Source organism: Protobothrops mucrosquamatus, unplaced genomic scaffold (assembly GCF_001527695.2).
Source record: "Protobothrops mucrosquamatus isolate PMUCROS unplaced genomic scaffold, P.Mucros_1.0 scaffold_69, whole genome shotgun sequence".
Lineage (NCBI taxonomy): Eukaryota > Metazoa > Chordata > Lepidosauria > Squamata > Viperidae > Protobothrops > Protobothrops mucrosquamatus.
The window spans coordinates 15,623-36,091 of record NW_015386145.1 but is presented as its reverse complement, the minus strand read 5'-3'; the positions used below and the strand labels follow the sequence as shown (position 1 = coordinate 36,091).

Sequence of the window (20,469 nt, the reverse complement as noted above, 5' to 3'; positions counted from 1 at the left end):
AACTATAAGGTCAGGAAATTTTGCCTTCTCAAGTAATTGAAGAGGAAAGCAGAAAAGAATTTTGTATTTCTATCTTAATCTCAGAATCTTTTCTTTGTTCACCAGCTCTATTTGCAACTGGCTTCTATCACAATGTCTCTGAACTGACTCAGTTTTCTCTGGCTTCCGTCTGTCATCTCTCCCCTCCCCTTTCTGATCATTAAGTTTTCATTCTTCCCTTATCTTGCTATCCTACCACTTCAAAAATTCTGGGTTAGAAATCAGCCATATTTTCTCACTGACATAATTGTCCTGATCACGTTTGATTGATCTTCTCAAGTTCTTAGTGAACACATCTCAAGTCAAAAGAAACAATCCAGATCTGTAGCCATTCCAGCTTAATCTACATTCATGCCTGACATCTGAATTTCAGATATAATCAGCAGCTGCCATAATTTTAATAAGGTATTGATAATTTTTTAAAAAAATTAAATGGTATCCATTTTCATTCAGGTGCCAAAGTCCTGCTATAATATCACTTTATGAAATGTACCTTAAAGAACACATACTGGAAAACAATATATATCTTTTGTTCATGTATAAACATAATTCAGTTAGACAACAGTGAGAGAGGACTATGAAGATGTTGCCTAAATATATCGCCTTGCAACAATTAACTGTATGTATTCATATATCAACAAGAACATGTTTAAATCTGTATCCTTGAAGCAACTGGTACCCTCACTTACATGTGCTGGGAATTGTATTCCAATATGTCTCCAGGAAACCAGTTTGGGGAATATTACCATAAAGCAACATTCCATTGCTGCAAAATTCAGGTATATGTTGCCATTGCTGAAAATATTTAAAATATTTCCTTTACTGACTTATATCAACAGCCTCACCCACAGCTATTATTCTATTAAAGATGAATCTATGAAAATGCAATGTAAAAAATGTAACACACTGTACCTTTCTTGTCATCACCAGCAGCAACCTCAGCCAAGTAACGGTAGTAGTCTCCTTTCATTTTCAAATAGAAAACTTTGCTTTCTGGTTGGGAAGCATTAGGAATCAAAAACTTTTCCAACAGAGACTGCAATTAAGTAAAAAAAAAAAAAGAAGGGTTTACATATAGAGAACTTTTAATATGTTATCAGCTATTAAAATGGCTAAACTCTTATAAAAAGTTTTTTATTAGTGCTACAGAAATCAAACTACTGTATTTATTATATACTGTAGTAATTTTAGAAATAAACTTAAAATGTCTAGTTTTTAAAATTAGCTCATCTGAATATGCATACTGATGTTTAGCATATTTGGTTCAAATAAAATAGAATCAAATTCATTTGGCTCCATTTGCTTTTGAAAGTAAATAGTAAATAGTAACTAGAAGATTTAATAGCTCTATGTCTGTAGCATCTCACTGTTCTAATAAGGCAGTGGTTCTCAACCTTTTTAATGCCGCGACCCCAACCGGTCGTAAGTCGAGGACTAAACCGGTCGTAAGTCGAGGACTAAACCGGTCGTAAGTCGAGGACTAAACCAGTCGTAAGTAGAGGACTACCCAACCGGTCGTAAGTCAAGGACTTTCCCTGCCCGGGAGCACTGTGCATGCGTGGTTCCGCCCCCTGCGCCGGCCGAGGCGTAGCTGGCAAGCGGCAGAGACGGAGCAGGCCGACCACCAGCTGGCCCAGCCCAAGGGAGGTAAGGCACCCGCCGGAAAAGGGTGAAAAAATGCCGGACAAAAAAAATGCCGGACAGCCTTGCTTGGCGACCCCCATGAAATGGTCGATCGACCCCAAATGGGGTCCCGACCCACAGGTTGAGAACCACTGTAATAAGGCATAAAGTGACTGACTGATATTTATACAAAGCATTTAAGTGTTGCTAGTCTTTCAGCAATAATAAAGATATCTTCAAAATAAATAACTACTTTTAGTGATTTCAATTGCTTACTGTTCTCCATATTTAGATGGATTTTTATAACTTTTAAAACACCCAAATAACCCAGTTAGTACTCTTATTTTAGAAACTTTATATGCAAGCATTCATTCAGAGGTTTCAAGATAGCTTATAATATTGTAAAATAAAATGCAACAAGCTGCATGCACGCGTGTATTGTTTGGATACGTCATTCCTTGTTTCCCACCTTGAGTAACTTATGAAATAATAACTGTGAGATAAAAAAATCAAATAAACAAACAAGCAACCCTCTTACTGATTCCATTAGCAAAAGAAACTATATGAAAATGAACCTGCTCAGTTTTTCTAATAATGACTTCAACCTAAGGCTAATGCTCAATTCAACTAGAGAAGCAGATCTCTGGCTGCTAAACCTGCAATTTGGTCTGCTTATATGACCAAGTTATTTAACTATTACCCCATATACAGATATTCTAGCAGAAAAACAGCTCCCACATGGCCACTATAAGGTTATGTATCAATAAATTAAGATTAAAAAATACAATAGTAACAAATATATTGATGAAAAAATTCCCAATTTAACAGTTATTACAACTCCATGTCATAATAATAGTAGACCAACTATTTCTGCCTTATTTTTACATATAAGTCAAGATTGTGAACACATCCAACACAGCTTACTATTTTTCCCACAACAACAGAGGGAGGTGGGTTGGGCTGAAAAAGAGAGAGTGATTGGCCACATCACCCAGCTGGTTTTCATGACTAAGGTGGGACTTAAACTCACAGTCCTTCATTTTCTAGCTTGGTGCCTTAACTACTAGACCAGTGGTTCTCAACCTTTTTAATGCCATGACCCCCAACCGGTCGTAAGTCGAGGACTAAACCGGTCGTAAGTCGAGGACTAAACCGGTCGTAAGTTGAGGACTACCCAACCGGTCGTAAGTCGAGGACTTTCCCTGCCCGGGAGTGCCGCGCATGCATGGTTCCGCCCCCTGCGCCGGCCAAGGCGTAGCTGGCAAGCGGCAGAGACGGAGCAGGCCGACCACCAGCTGGCCCAGCCCAAGGAAGGTAAGGCACCCGCCGGAAAAGGGGAAAAAAATGTCGGACAAAAAAAATGGCGGACAGCCTTGCTTGGCGACCCCCATGAAATGGTCGATTGACCCCAAATGGGGTCCCGACCCACAGGTTGAGAACCACTGTACTAGACCAAACTGGATCAAATCAACATATACCAAAACTACTACATATAGATTTTTCCTTAAACAATAATAAACAAGCTACTATGCATTCCTCTAGATGTTTAGCATTAAAACAGAAGAAATTTTACATTAATCCTGGTCAGCAACAAAGTAATGAATAAAAAAAAAACATGTTTCAATACCAATGACAGAATAACATCATACTGTACTTTCAAAAGAATGTCACTGAACTACAGGTTGTAAAAAATAGGGTATAATTAAATATAATTTTAATTGATATAGTGGATATCCACCGAAACTGGGAAGTTACTCTTAGTAGCTGTTGCAAAAGGTTCCAAACAGTTTGCAGGGTATACTCACAAAAATATTGCAACAGAAGGAGCCTCAGTAAAGATTTTATCCAAATTGTGCTAGCAAATCAGAAAAATGATATAATGATCAAGAGATAGGAAGAGGTCAATCTGCATTCCAATACAAAAAAAAGAGACTTAATATAATGTGAACTATTGCACAATATACTTAATATTACATGCTAGCCAAATAATGCTTAGGATCATCCACTGAAGTTCAGAACCTAGAGTGGAAAAAGAAATGCCAGATGTTCAAGTTGGCGTTAGCAAAAGCCAAGGAACACAACGTATTATTGCTGATGCACACTGGATAATTGAGAAAAGCAAAGAATACAAAAAATTGTATTGTCACTGCACTTTATTTATTATAGAAAGATATTTGATCCTGTGAAGTACTGTATATCAAGCTGCAGAATGTGCTCAGAAAAATGAGATCCCAGAATATCCCATTGTTCTTTTTTGAAATCTAGCCGGAACATGGAGAAATAGGATGACTCCAGGTTGTTGAAGGATATATATTAAGGGAAGGTAATTTGGAAGATGTTGAATTTGTTTTTAAACTGGAGGAAGAAACATCAACAACTTGACTATACAGATGATATTTCTCCTGATAGCTGAAAATGCAAAGGATCTGCAAACTCTAGTAAGAAAAATCAAGTAATACAATTAAAAACATGGGGCTAAAATTAAATATGAAGACCAAATAATAACATCAGGTATACCAACCCTCAGAATTGACAATAAAGATACTGAAGTGGTGGATAGCTTCTGCCTTTCAGGATCAACCATAAACAGTAAAACAAAACAAAATGAACAACAACAAAAAAAACCCAAACAAAAAGTACACCAACATAGCACTTAGAGCAGCAATGAAGGTCTTGGAAAAGATATTCAGCTGCCATGATGGGTCTACTTGGAAATAGCAGATTAAAGTAAGCAAAGGTACACTTTGTGACACTTTATGGAAGCAGAAATTGAACTTTGAACAAGCAAATTAGGAAGAATATTGATGTTTATGAACTTTGTATTGGGAAAGACTTCTGAAAATACTGTGACCAGCCAAGAAAATAAAACAAATGGATGTTTGAACAAATCAACCCAAAGTTCTCATTCAAGCCACAAATGACTAAACTCAAATTTTCCTACTTTGGACAAAGTATGTGAAGACTTAGCTCTCTGGAAAAGATTCTAATGCTGGGAAAGGTGAAAGGAAAAAGAAAGATTGACTAGGAGCAAGGTAGATACAGTTAGCTACCACTGAAAGACCAGGTTAGGAACAGATTGTTATGGGCAAACAGAGTCAACAGTAATCTGATGGCACATGATCAACAGTTACTTTAAAAAGTAAACAGAAATTGAACTCCACATGAGATCATTTTGGCACCTTATTTCAAAATAATAAGTTGAAAAAAAGCAACTAGACCTTTATACAGTAAATAAAAGTTCTGGAAGGTGCAAATTTAAAGATAAATGACCAGAAATTTCATACCAAGAATAAGACTGGTAAAGAATAGCTGTTGCTTTCTATTCCTCTTCTGTACAAAAATGAAGACACTGGCAGGGAAGAGAAATCTCCATTCTGCAATCATCTTGCAGCCCTAATAGGCTAGCATTTTTTTTAAAGCCCAATAATTTTAATATTTAAGAGAAGAATGTTATTTAAGAAGTTAAACTGACTAGCATTTCTTAGAGGAGAGAGAATAATTTGAAAGCAATCTCACATTTTGTTTTATAAAGACTGAATTTAATAGGACATTAATTCTTTTAATACGTTTAAGCTGAAGCTTTATAACATATCATCTGACCCCAGACGAAAAAAAAGCTTTATTCAGCAGCTTGACATTAAGGAGTCAGGTTCTGCTTGTATCAGTTTTTAAAAAGGAAGCATGTGTGAAAGAAATGTTATTAGAATCTGGTCTATGAAAGGGAAGAAACAGCTAGCATGGATATTGATAGAACTAAGCTGAAAGAAAGGGAATATGTTCAGCTTTTTTCTGGACACCAAGTTCTGCCGCCTGTATTTGTAAAAGCAACTCTATGCACTTTCTAGCTGCAGATCAAAACCCATGAAATTGCAATGGATATTGATCAACTCATACATAAACACATCAGCACTATTAGTGAACAGCACTTCTTGCAGTTTGATGCCATTGTAAAAAAAAAATACTTGTGGTTTGAAGAGAGGCCACTTTCTTACAAATAAAGTGAAAGATAGGGAGAGGATGTAATTCACAATTGCAAATAAGCCATGAAATTTGTGCCTGAAGTTCAAGAATCTTCTCTCTACTATTCTCTTTGATGTTGGCAACATTAACATGTTTCGGAATCTTATATTTTCTAATGCCAACATACTGTATTTTCATGCAGTGAAGAATTTCTTTCCTATTGCTATATGCTTATTAATATGCTCTTCTCTCAATAATTCTGTTTCAACACCTTTCCCAAAAGTTGGCACACAGCATATTACTTTACAAATCAACTATCATATGGGCACTATAGCTACACAGATAAATCATAAAATGGCACATTATCAGCAGCTAATAGATTGGTTGTCCTGCCCAACCTATATCCAAACTCCTGGCATGTTGAAAATTCTTGAACAATTAAGAATATATTCTCGATGATAGTGTGGCGCTTTTTTACTTTTAGCACCTTACAATATATAGTGTTATAACTGGTACAAGCTGGCAGCTTTGTCCATGTATTCATCAAACCCCCAAATGCAACAACTCTGGCTGAAATGTTTGCTGTCACCATTCATGTCCCCCCCCCGAAATCTCACTATTTTCTCAAAAACCAATCCAAGCCATAGAAGGCAGAATATGTAGGCAGACATGCATAGTACTTCAGAACCACACATAGTATCTAGAAATGTCTATGGTTACAATATTGATATAGTTTCTTGTTTATTTAAATCAGAAACAAAAAGTATATGTAACATAAATTAGATAATTCAGTTTTAAATACAATTATATCAAATAATTTAATATGTGTGATATATATTATATATAGTTTGACATTTGAGATTTTATTCAGAACTGAGTTCCTACCACTACTAAGTTGACCCATTAGATAATTATATTGCAAGTTTAGATTTCCCTCCCCCTCAGACAAATAAATTGCAGATGGCAAAAAACTTTGTTCCAATAAATTAACCTTCTATTTAAGATTCTTTGCTGGCCTATTATGATGAAGAAACTAATTTTTAGTATTCAGTTTCTCATATGCAGATGCTGATAATGAGCATTAAAATCAACTGGGATTTCAGTAATTATACTAATGATGAAATGCACTATTAATGTTCTACTTCCCTTTTGATGAAATATTTCACTTGACCCAAACAATTGTGACTCACTAAGAGGAATGCAGCCATAAGCAAAAGTGAACAATTCCCCCTCCCCTCCCCCAATACTGGTCTTTCTAACTACAACAAGCCAACTGTAATCTTTATATTATTTAGATGAATTCTTCAGTTTATTCCATTGGAATATTCTGGAGGAGTTACACCTAATCAATTAGAATTACTGATTTCTGACAGAAAATTAGAAAGAGTACGTTAACTTTAGCAAAGGAAATCTTAAGTGTTCTGAAATATGTTCATTCTGACAAATACATTTGTTTTAAGAGTGTGACATCTTGCAACTTCCTAAGCTTTAGCACTACTGATCTCCAACTCAATGAAACTGGATTGAGGAAGGAATCTCCATATGCACTTGCAGATTACTGAGGTTTCTAGACTTCTGAAATGTTTTCTTCACAGAACCAGTTCTTGAAGTCAAAGCTTATCCTTCATCCTACTAATAATATACTTTTAAGGCTGTGTTTTACCTTTGGGAGGAAATTCATTCCGGTGTAAGGATCCAGTTTTTATGATGCTGAAGTTATCTCTACAATAGCTCTCAACTGCCACCCTGACTTGCTGATCTTATTACAATTAAAAATATTATTTTCTAGGTCATAGCAATGCTTCTCCATTGATACTACATGAAAAACATATTTATGAATTAGCAAATTCTATACAGTGATTCCATTGGAGTATTTCTTCCACTTTTCATTTATTTACACTTACTAAAAATGAAATTACCACTACATGTAATAAAAACCTGTGGCAGAAACATCCTTTTTGTTTATCAGTTAAGAATTTTTCATTTGGAATTCACTTCAAAGAAACCATGATTCAATATTATATGGATGCTGTAATGCAGACTTGTCAATCTTTGGTGCTATTATGAATAGTATGTAGAAACTATAGTTTAATAATATAAGATAACGGATTGAAAAACTTAATTAATTGATTTGTGACAATTACTTCAGTTCATTCTGACAACCTCACAAGCTTATTTGCAACATTTTAGAATTTTTGCTCTCTGTATAAAGAAAAGAAACTAACCAATGGTAGTGTGAACAGAGATGGTTCATACAATTTTATCTTTTTGTTTAGATGTTATCTGATATAGTTTAATTAACAGAGCTAGGCTGTCATTTTAAAATCTGGATATAAATGCTTGGGAAAAATGTAAATGAAGCCATTTCAATGAAATTGTCTAATAATTCCAGGTTTAAAAACAAGGTACCTCAAATTTTAACATGCAGACAATGCATACAAATGCACGCGCGCGCGCACACACACACACACACACACACACACACAAACTCTCAATGATTCCAGAAGTTTCACAAGATATAAAATGGACTTTCTATTCATCTGCCAAAATATTAAAAATGCTTTTATTTAAAAATTTCCAAAATCCACAATCAGTAACTATTAGCATTAACGACAAATGGTCAAAATTATAGCTGTTTTTATAATTTTCAGATGTCCTTCATCAAGCAATGTTAAAAACTACATATTGTAAAGGGGGAAGAGGAAAAGAAAATATAAAAGACTGACAATATCCAGCCAAAGAATTGTATGATCAGTGTTTTAAGATAAGTCTTGTTATTTATTTAACAGATGCAGGCTTTAAAATAGTAAATTTTATCAGAAACTTTTCTGTATTATATTTATGATTGATTGTGCTACCAGGATGATGGAAATTGAAGTCAAAGCACCTAAAAGGCTTCAGGCTAATCCCTGGTTTCTAACCATTCCCAAAACCAAATATGCCAAGTGCAATTAAATATACTCAATCAAGTCAAAACCCTTCACAGTATTGTTTAGCATTTTATAAAAATATGACCAGAAATCCATGAAATTTGCTCTGAAATCACAAACAAGTCAATTACATCACTGACAAGAGAGGCATATCATTCAGGCTTAATTTTTCTTCTCTGTGCCAAGAAGTAAGTATTACAGCTATGTTGGAACTGTATGGAATTATTGATTGGAAGCTAATGTACTTTGTTATACTTTTGCCTAAACTTAACCAAGGCAAAATTTTGTGGTCACCAGGCTCCTAATCTTCCTTTCAGCCCAGACCTATGTATTTTACTTGAACTAAGGGGCTTCCAGATAGGCAAAATAGTTAGTAAGACGAAGTCAGAAAAAGACAAATTGAGTTACAAATAATTGAGTAAGATTCAATGTCAATGTTGTTTTCAGGTGTCTACCAACAGCTTGTGCTACATCCCCGACAGGTACTATACAGTATTTTCCAACACTAAAAAAATAAAAATAAAAACACCCCTCCTTTGTGATCCCTTAATTCGGGACAGAGTTGGGGTGAATGAATGGAGTATTTTCCAACACCATCATATTAAAATTCAGCAATCTCATGCTGTTTAGGGCTGGAATAAGGATATTAATTCTTCATAAGATTGAGGGTAACCTCTATTCCTGAGCTCCAATCTTAAAGGTGAGGCTAGGACTCTTCATCACAACATTAGCAAGCATAAAATATGGATTCCTAAACCCCGTAATTCTTCGCCAGTTGTAATTGTGGGAACTGACATATGTGTAGCACCATAGCCTGTGAGATAAAAGAGGAATCTGGAATTGTGTTCAATTCATGCATGGTGATTTTAATCTCCCTGGTTTCCATGATAGTCTCTATGTCATCATCCTTGAGAGTGATCCCATTGAAAAGAATATCCATATAAAATAAGGGATGAACCATAAAATATTTTCCCCAGCCTATTTCATATTTGCATAAGTAATTGTAAAAAAAATATAGTTTACAACCTGGGACACAAAGTGGACAAAACATAGTACACAGAAGGTAATTCTATAATTTCAACCCCAGCTCACATGCCAGAATAAAGTCATTCAATTTTGAGAGAGAAGTAAGTTTATACTTTAGGAACAATGCTAGAAGAATGGGAATTTTTCTCCACTTTTCAATCCCAAAAGGGATGCTCAAGTGGAAAAGGGAAACAACTACTCATCCTTTAGGAAGCAAAATATTAATTAACATTCCTTTTAATAAATACAAAACAAAAAATCTTGACTGGAGAGATTTTAACCAAAGATCTAGAAGCTACATCCACTTCAGGTGTAAAGAGCACAGAACAAGGACTGATTTTTTTTTTTTTAAACCATATTCATGGAAATGATCTTGGTGATAAGTGGGAGAGTAGACAACAGATGGGAAAAGAAAGGTCTGAATTTGTCATCACTCTTAAATTTGTCACCTGTGTGCTGTATCCGCCTCCACTTCAACCACCCCAAAATGAAGAAATGCTATACTGCCAATGTAAAAGAAATGAAAACTTTCTTTTCAAACTCTTGATATAATAATTCTACTTAAAGAGTGCCTATTCATGTAACAATAAAAATGCCCCAATTTCACATACACATAAAAATTGTTCCTCCTAGGAATAAATAAAGACCCTAAACACATATTAGTCATATCAACTCTCTCCTGGGTCATATTCTTTATAAAATGAGATTACAAAACGTTAGAGGCCCAGTAAATTTAATACTTTTAGCTGATGAACTATTTTCTAGGTTTACTGATGTTTTACAAAAAAGGAATTTTTCAACATAGTTTACACCAATTCAAATTATCCAACTAAGCAGTTTCCTTCCCTAATTTATAACTAGAAATTCACAAGGTTTGCCATCAGTTGAAGTGTTGTAATAATCTGGGTGAAGCAATTTATGACATCTGATGAAAACGGAGAATACAGCTTTATATTATAGCAGAAAAGTAATTTAAATATTCAGATTTATATAAGCTAACAGATACAAAATCATCTGCATAGCTTTAAAAGTTGTATTGCAATGAGCAGTGTTTTGAAAAAGGAAAATATATTTTTGCTATACCTAAATAAAATTTACTTGAAAATTAACTGGCTAAGATATTATTTCATATACGTTCTACCTCTCCTGTGATTATCACTCTTATTTCCTTAAGGCTTTATATGGAGAAAAGCCAAGGTAAATGAATGACCTTCAAATTAATATGCTTCAAATATGGCTTTTGGACATGCCTAAGCAATATATTAAGATGCATGTTAACTATGATAAAATCATTGATTCAATGCATTAAAGGACAATTCTTACTGAAATATAACCAATATAATATAAACCCAATGTCAAATATTTAAACACAAAAGCTACTGGAAGAAAGAAATTGCTGGTTTATCAAAAAATAAAACTTAAAAAAGCACATATGGTATTGCTAGATTTTTTTTTAATTCATACAATCACGTTTAAAATCCAATGGTGTAGTTACAGAAAACTTGCTTGGAACTTACAGTTCAAAGTAGACTTTTAGTACTGTTGCTGCTCTTTCCCCTCTTTAAAAGTGCTCTATAGGGGTGAGTCATTGCTAACATTACATCATCTTATCTAGGGAGGGGCCTGATTTCTGTAGTGAAAATTACAACTTCTCATACAAAGCATATATCCTCTAAGTTACACAGATAATAGATAAGATTGAAATAGTTTACTTTTCCAAAGTACTATGATCAAACACACTTTCCATTTTCCTTTAGTAAATTGTAAATTATTTGAACACTGACACTGTCAGCAAGACTTAACATGTTATTGCAATATCTAAACAACATGCTAATTTCCAGGTATAAGATTTTAGAAAAAAGAAAATTATTCTACTGATTTTCTAAATATGGCAGTACAACAGATATGAGATTTTAAAAAAACACATTAAAACATGGAGTTTGCCTAAACAAGAGTTTATCCACTCTAAATGTTAAGAAAAAAATTAAAATGAATTCTTACCAACACATCATTACAGATGTCCCTTAATTCAGTCTCAATTTTCTCTCTGTATTCTCGAGCCATTTGCTGCTTTTTCTCAGCACCTTCTGTCTTTTGTTCAATACTTGAGACAACTCTCCAAGATGACCTTCTTGCTCCTACAACATTTTTGTAAGCGACAGAGAGAAGATTCCTCTCCTCATTGGATAATTCTGCTCCTTGCTCAGTCACAGACTTCATGCAGGCTGCCATATCATCATATCTCTCAGCCTGCTCGGCCAGTTTGGCCTTCTGCACCAGCTCGTTTTTATCCATGCTGATTTCTCTACAGAATGAAAAATATCAAAATATTATCAAATATCTACCAAACAAAAGTATTTGGCATTGAGTTTGTCTCTTAGCAAGGGCATGGACAAATTGTTTAGGCTCCAATCTTGTATGCATGAAAAACACATGCAACTGAATTTGATTATCTTTAATCCAAAATGAGTATAAGATTGCAAACTGAGTTCCTATAATTTTGTCAGAATAGGAAGAAAATGTATTTATTTTCTATTCAGTAAAACATATAGAAATAATTTGGATCTCTGCAATTTTATAAGATCCCCAAACAAGGAATGCAAAGCATTCCCTTGGAAGCTTGAGCCTTCTATCCCTAGATGATCCTGACTCTTTTTGCTATTTTGAGACAACCATTTTGGAAGTTTGCAATGTTAAGAATTTTGTTGGACAATGCCTTGTGAAAGTCAATTCTTTTTCAAATGAAACTCAAGTTATAGATAGTATCAGCTTCTTTACACTCTTACTTCCTTATACACAACTAAGAAATGTTTGATTATTTATCATTAAATTTAAAAGCATTAAATGTAACTACTATATAGCTAAATCAAACAGATTCTAAAATACACGTTAACATTATAATACACAGCTATTACATTGGACAAAACTGAGTTCTATTTAAATGTCCTAGGACGAAGACAGAAGTGCTACAATCTACCCTGCTCAGGTTCGAAAAACTTTTGAGCGTAATCTATCACAACCTTAGTATTTCAAAGAATGATTACATCTGCATTTTCTGATCTATAATAAAATGTAACGCTAGAGAATTCTAAAACGGGAAAACAATTATTTTAAATGTAAGCGGCTCGGTGCCTTCACTTGCAAGGGATGACCGCGTACTTCTGCTTTTTAAGTGAAAGGGAACAAGTTGTGGGGGAAAAAAAAAAGAAACGGACCAATTTCCCTGCAGGGCAGACGCTGCGAACCGACTGTATAAAATGGTGCTGCTCATGTGGCCACGGGTATGTTGCTGCATTGGCACAGCTCGGAAGGAGGCCGAACGGCGAGGCTACGGCGCACAAAAACGAAGCCGGCCGAGATGTGGGCGAGGAGGAGGAGGAAGAGGACAAGATAAGCCAGGCCAGACTTTGGTCGCTCCTCCCTGCGCCGCAACCGCCCGCCCGCCCGGCTCTCAAGACGTGAAGCGCCTTGTCTGGGCTCTTTGTCATGGCGGATTCGTGTCAGAGCCCAGCCCACTTCTGTGCACGTTAATTCCCCCTCACCTCCGCCCCGCGCCGGGAGGGAGATGCAGCATCTCCGCCCCTGGCAAACCGAAGAAAAGGGGAAGCCCAGGCGGCGCCTAACAGCGGGAGGACGAGCAGACACGCCCGCCCACCTGCCTGCCTGCCTTCCTGCCCCGCTCCTTCTCTGCCCTGCGGCGCCATCCCGCCCCCAAGGGGGCCTCTGGTACCGCCGCGATGGGCTGCTCCAGCCCACCGCCTTCCTCCGGCGCTCCTTCTCCCCCGCCCAGAGTGGAGGAGGCGGCGGCGGCTGCTCCTTTCAAGGCGGCCCCGCGGATCTTTTCTGCGGCGGCGAGCCGCGGATCGCACCGGTTGGATGCGCCTCTCCCCGCGGGAGGCCACACCCTAGAAGCCAGCCTGCAGTCACGCCAGGCCGGGAAGGGGAAGGCCCCCCCCCGCCTTCCGAGGGAGAGATGCGGGGAGGCGGAATAGAGAAGCCACCCGACTCCCCAACATGGCGCCCTCACAGGGCACTCCTCATTTTACGCCTTCCGCCGCCCTCATGGAGAGGTTGCTCGACACCCCCACCCCCCCCCCACCCCGCCCGGCACGGCTGAATAAAGGGGAAGCCGGGCGGGCTAAAGGGAGGGAGCGGACGGGGGCCGCAGCTCCTTCCCCCTGCCCGCCTCATACGAAGGCTTCCCAACGCCGAGCCCCCCGCCCGCTCCACCGCGGTAACAACCCCAGCGCTCCGGATGCGTGGAGAAAGGGGCACCGCCCCGCGGCTTCACCTGCCACCGCCTAGCTCCGGACAGAGGGGCTCCCTCCCAAAGCCGCGCGACTTCCTCCCGCTCCCCACAAGGGGAGGCGCGGGAGGCTGCCCAGGCAGGTGGGGCCGGCCGCACCTGTGCGAGGGCTGAAGGAGAGGAGGCTACCGCCGCCGCCGCCGCCGCCAGAGAATGAATGGCTCTTCCCCAGCAGGCCCCCTCGGACGAGTCAGCCCGGCGGAGGGCCGGTAGCCGCCGCCCTTCTGCCCCAGGAAGAACGGGGCCGGCGAGCCACCGCCTTGCCCTCGTCTTCCCCTTTCCTCCCTTGCGGTCTCCTGTGCCCGCTCAGCGGCTCCGGCCGCCCCACCTACGGTTCCGCAGCAAGAAAGGAGGGCGATCCCAAGGCAGGACGCCACAGAGCGTCCCCGTAGGCCGTTACCTGCGAGGTTGAGGGTACCAGAGTCTCTAGGCGGGTGGACCGGCGCCGACTGTGCCTATATCGGAGCTCGCTCCGCTGCAGCCTCGCTCTCGCTCTCTCAGCGCCACACACAGGGTCTCCGCCAATCACCGCGTCGCAACGCACGGGCAACACAGAGCCATGACGTCAAACGACACCATGGCAACCGCGCGCGGGCACGCGCCTGCGCCTACACTTTTCATCTCTCTCTCTCTCTTTCTCTCTCTCTCCTCCGACCCACCCCGCGGTTTTCTGTCCCTTCGTTTCTCGTTCCTACCGATGCGGTGACTGCTCTAATCTAACCGCCGCCAGCGTGCGCTCGTGCGCGCGGCGTATCGGCCACGCCTTAACCCTGCTGTTACCCTGTCCCGACGACGGGGTACGCGCGTACGCGCGCTCTAGATTCTTCCCCCCCCCCCCGCTCCCAGTCTACCGCAGAGCGTGTTCGCACGCGCATGCGAGAGAGGGCCGCGCCTCTTCCCGGTGCAGCCGGCAGGTCGGCTCCTGAGCGGGCGGAGAAGGGCGGCGGGCCTCCGCTCTTGTCTTTTTCGGGCCCGTCATCTCTACGTTACGGGCTTTGCCCATTCCTAGTATTTTAATAGTGGAGGCGAAGTGGACCCTCGCGCCCGGAGGCGGCAGAAACGCCCGACGCCTCCTTCCCGCAGACGCGCGCGTGGCCATCGCTCGACTCTTTTTTTTTTTTTTCCGGGTTTCCAGCCTTGGAGGCCTTGAGCCAAGTCTCAGTCATCCAAGGCCACGGAGGAAGTTCTCTCAGGTCCCTTTTTCAATGGTTTGCTATATTTGCTACAGGTTTGAAAGGGCAAGGAAAAAAAAAAATACGTGCGGGCGTAACGGGAGGCTCAGGCCCAACGCTGCGATCCGTTTTACTTTTTTTAAATTAAGCCGTGGAGCCATCTTGGGAAATGTACCGATCCCAGCCCAGTATAGTTGACCAAATACAAAAGGTGACCTTGGCCGCTTTCAGTTGTTGTTTTTTTTTTCTTCAGTCTTTTATTAGGTGTTGTATATGAACTTGCTCCAAAGGGCTCGGTGTTTATCGGTGTGTGTCTGAATATTAAAGTTCCAGTTTAAACGGCAGTGTTTTGAAGAAATTATTAACGCTGCTAAAGTGCACTTTTTACGTTATCTTTGCGATAGGAAACGAAAGGAAAATAATGCTTTTGAATTCCATAAATAAAAAACACTGTATATTTGAGAAGCAATCCACGTTTACGTTGCACAGATCTTAAACTATTTCATGCTGCCGTGTAAATGATTAAAAATGGTATAATTCACTAATCTTTTGTGAATTACCTCAGAGGATTTTAAAATGTTGAAGTCCTGTAAATGGCAAAAGATCTTAACAAAATGAAACAAGAAAAAATGGACAGAAGTACAAATTAAACTGTTAATTTTAATAAAGTATGGTAGCTTTAATGTTACAGCTTCCTAATGGATTCTTGTACACTTGTGAGAAAGGTCTATTAAAAACCTCATAAAGCTTTGAAAGCAGATATTTGTTATCCCCTAACTTTCATTTGATGACAAAAAGTGTATGCAAGCAAGACATGGGTTAACCAAGAATTTAAAAACTACCACATATAAAGGGCCCTCGCTAAAAAAGCTGCTACGCATAATATCAGAATAGTTGTTTGAAGTGGTCATTAAGCTTGATTATTTGCATTTATGAAGGTATTCATACCTCTTAATGTGTACAACAAGTACTCCAACTTGACTCCGTCCGTGTTTATTGGAATTCAGTTCCCAGATTTCCTAGCCAATGCAATCAACATGCCTGAAGACCAACAGATTGGTGAAAACTATCTTGTAGAAAGAAACCTCAACAATCATTTGCATTTCTAAGTTCAGCTGGCATCCAGCTACTTTGAATACAGTAAGACCGTTTTAATTTTCAAACATGTCAATATTTGATTTCCATTTCAGTCCTAGATAAAAAAAAAAAATAAAGTAAAAAAAAAAATTGATTTAACAAGATTGCCAAAAAATTGTGTGAGGGATTTGGGGACTTTCAAGCCTGGCATTGTATTTCTTATTCCATGAAGATAATATTAAAATAATACTTGCTTAAAAGGTTTTTGGAAACACTCTTATTTGCTATTCATTTGCCCAAGAACTGTAGTGTTCTTAGGCCTATTTTCTTTCATTCAGGTGTTGCTGTAAACCAGGGGTGTCAAACTCAACTTCATTGAGGGCCGCATCAGCATTGCGGTTGCCCTCAGGGGACTGGGTGGGTGTGGCCTACTGGGTGGGCGTGGATGGAGTGGGTGTGGCCAGCTCTACATCGTTTGAGTCAAGGGTGCCTGTGGGGGCGTGGGCAGGAGTGGGATAGATCTGAGGGTCTCTGGCAGAAGGGGGTGGGGCCAGGGCAAGTGCCAAGGCATGGTCCAGTGGAGGAGCCTCACTCTTCCTCTCAGGCCATGCTGCGGAGCAGAGGCGTAGCGTGGGGGGTGCAGGGGGGGCCGGCCGCACCGGGCGCAACATCTGGGGGGGCGCGCTCACACTCGCAGCTCTCTGCCCCTGCCTGGCTCACTCACTCTCTGCAGTGCTGGCTGTGCGAATCCGATCCGAGCCGCCGGTCGCCGCCCACTGTGGAGGGGGGGCGCAAATTACTTGCCTTGCCCCGGGTGCTGACAACCCACGCTACGCCACTGCTGGGGAGGTGGCTTATGGAGCTAAGACTGAATGCCTTTCAGCATAGATGGCCACCACAAAATTGTACATTGGCTCTTGGCTGGCCTGGGCCAGGGCCAAGGCAGCGGGGGCCGTTCCCTCACTGTTTCCAGGATGGCTTTGCGGGCCACATGAAACCGCTTCGCGGGCCGCATCCGGCCCCCGGGCCTTGTGTTTGACATGTCTGCTGTAAACTAACAGAAAAGGAAAGAATAATATGATGTATTTCATAAAGAGTGTCTGAAATGATTCAGTTAAATGTCTTCCTCAGGGACAAGAAATCTTTGTACCTTTTTTGGGCCCCTGAAAAGGAATTTAATCAAGAATGTGCTTTTAAAATGAACTGAAAATGCAAGAATTATAAAAAGAACCCTTTTATTTAAGTAAAGGTATTTGAAAAATGTTGAATACTGCATTTTAAAAATCTGGACTTTCTTGCATTTTCCTTAGCTTCTCTGAATGCGTGAATGTCATTTATATAAAGAGAATCCTTCTTATTTCATTTCCTTAGCCCCTAGCAAATTACTGAGGGAATATAGTTGTTATTATAAAAACCAACACCATTTATTGATTTAGAGTATATGTCACTGACCTCTATTGGATAATGTCAACGATGTTTTGAAAATATGTTATTTTTTCACCCTTACTGTATGACCGGTTCCTCAGGAAATTGCTTTTCTCGAGTTACATTTGCTTTAAATTATCTTTTCTCATATGCAATTACTTGTTTGTATCTTAATGTAGAGCTGTCATACCTGGACTGCATGAATATAGATGACCACTGGGTGGAAACAAAGATACACAGGAAACTTTAATACACTGCCATCTTGTGGCTATCTGAATCTAGCTAGGTGTGGTGGCTCTACTTAAATGTCAGTGCTGAGAGGGAATATTTATATCTCAGGATTAAAATGAGGGGTCCTTGGTGTTCTCCGAGTTTGGTTGTTTTCTTGCGGACATTTCATTATCCAAGCTACGTAACATAATCAGTGCTAGTGGAGAATGAGTTTTGCTTTCATTTTATAGTCTAGGGTTTTGCCTTTTCAGTATGGGTGGGGGTAGTCTTGGGCTGTTGGTTGGGCTGTTTACTCTTTAGTTGAGCTTTGGTTGGGATGTTTAGCTTGTTTGGTAGTTCCTTGATTGGGATATTATTTGCTTTTTGATTCTTAGTCTAATGCTAATCTTGGTGTTAATCTCTGCTCATCTGGGTGTTTATTGCTGGTGAGGAGATGTTCTGATCTAGCAGAGCGCAATAGCAGAGCCCATCCATGAACACCAACTAGCAGTCAAAAGAAATAATGAAACCATAGTTTCGACTGCTAAACTGACCATCCTAGACCAAGCCAAGTCCCCAAAACACTAGAGAATTCCTGGAAGCATAGCACCCTGACAAATCAGCCATCAACAGGCACATAGGAATAAACAATTTCTTTTTACCATTCAAAAGAGACAATCAGCAAGCCAAAGTCAGACCAGAACACTTCCTTATCAGCAATCATATTGTGAAGCATGCAGACAACACGACAGTCTGGTAAACTCTGCAAGGTTCGTTTTTCTCGCTATGCACATGTTTACGGTACATAACCCAAACTAGACTGTTGTTTCTCTGTGTCATATAATATATATGGGCATATGCATAATTCTGTATTTATTTATTTTTGTCATATTTATGTAGTGTATATTGGTGGTGACCCTTTGAGAGCTGAATGCAATGAAATTTCATTTTAATGTATGCCGATTAGTGTACATTCAAAGTAACAATAAAGTTATTCTATTCTAATCAACACCCAGATGAGCAAGATTAACATTAGACTAATAATCAAGAAGCAAACAATATCCCAATCAAGGAATTGCCAAACAAGCTAAAAGAACCACGGAGAACACTCCCACCAACACTCCTAGGGCATGCCACTAGAGTATAAAATGAGAGCAAGCCTCGCTCACTACTAGCACTGATGTTACCTAGTTTGGGTAATGAAACATCTGCAAGAAAACAACCAAGCTCTGAGACCATAATGATCCCTTAAACGTCAGTGAATGGAAAAAAAACCTTGACTGCTATCTAGATGATTTATTTGCAGTTCTGCTTTCCGCTGTCTGATAATCAGGTACATATAATAGAAATTTGAATTACGAATATAGCAAGCTGCCTTGTAATTGGACTAACTAGGAATATATTTTGGGCAAATGTTGTTCCCTGTCTGCTTTTTTGAAAGTACCAAAGGTTAAACCTAGTCTATTACTTTGCACTTTATCACTGACTTATACTTCATTTTATTATTCTGTTACAACTTTTAGTTAGTAGCTGCTTGTTAACTATATGTATACTTACATGGATAAAAAAACTAATGCAGGCAGTAATTTCACTAAAAATAACCCCAGGCATACTACTATCTTAATTACACTTCCAGGAAGTTAAATTGCATAAGAATTTTGTTGGCTGTTCTTCATGCATTTGTATGGGAACAGTCTCACAGACATCATATGTAAGATAGCAGGATATTCCACCCCAGGATTGAGGTCATACTATACCAAATAGTCTCAGTGTTTGCTTTAAGCTACCAGAGTCTTCTGATGCACTTAGCCAGTGAGCACTTTTTCTTGTTTGTTACAAGTTACTCAAGTACATTTATTTCATTTACTTTTTGAAAAAATGAAGACATTAAAATTTTGCCCTGAATATTAAAGACACCAGGCTGAACAGTTGTTCAGTAGTTTTTGATTTTTTCAAGTCCTAATAGACATCAGCATGCCAAGACTATCTGTCAGTAAGTGCTTTGAATTCTTGTAACCTCATGCTTGTTTCATGAGGACCACACAGTTCTCTACAGCAGGTTTCCCAACCTTTTGGGCACCGGGGACCAGTTACGTTTTTCCATGGACCAGGGGGGGCGTGGTTTTGTGTGCTGCCTGCACCCTGTAGATGGGGCTTTGCTTATTTGTGCAAACTGGTTGCTGGCATGCCGTGGCCCTGTACCGGTCCACGGACCAGAGTTGGGGATCCCTGCTCTACAGTATAAACTGTTTTTGTAAAAGGAGGAACTGGAAAGCAAAGTAATGCAAATAGACATTAGAAAAGACAAAGGCTGTAAATAACTTGTGCACACTCAAGTCTCACAGAAATACAAAGAGCTTAATCACATTGATTCATTCCCCCCAAATAAGTTGTATTTGCAATTGTTAATACTTATTGTTTAATCTATTAATTTGTTGTTTTAAAATTTCAATAAAATGATTTCAAAATATGGTCATTAGCTTACAAATTGACAATGAATATACCCATTCTTCTGTCTAAATAAAGTTGAAAATAAGGCTTTATACCTTTTAACTATAGAGGAAAGCAGCATCTTATCCATTTAGAAAGTAGATATATTGTCAAGCATCAGGGAAATCAAGAGATTCAGGCTGTTCAAGTGGGTATAAAGATTTATTGTAAGCTTAAGCTCTCTATAAGAATCTGAACTACAATTTGACGG

At 39.4% G+C, this 20,469-nt stretch overlaps 1 protein-coding gene across 1 annotated transcript in view; it reads right to left on the bottom strand.

The window, feature by feature from the left end:
• LOC107285186 (14-3-3 protein zeta/delta) overlaps window positions 1–14,454 on the bottom strand; it is a 23,279-nt gene extending 8,825 nt beyond the window's left edge. Inside the window, exons 1-3 of the mRNA XM_015813352.2 lie at window positions 14,285–14,454; window positions 11,580–11,883; window positions 952–1,075 (exon numbers count right to left, since the gene is read on the bottom strand). Coding sequence (XP_015668838.1) covers window positions 952–1,075; window positions 11,580–11,873 — 418 coding nt within the window. The 5' untranslated portion in view covers window positions 11,874–11,883; window positions 14,285–14,454. The remainder of the gene's footprint in view (window positions 1–951; window positions 1,076–11,579; window positions 11,884–14,284) is intronic.
• Between the last annotated feature and the right edge of the window lie 6,015 nt (window positions 14,455–20,469).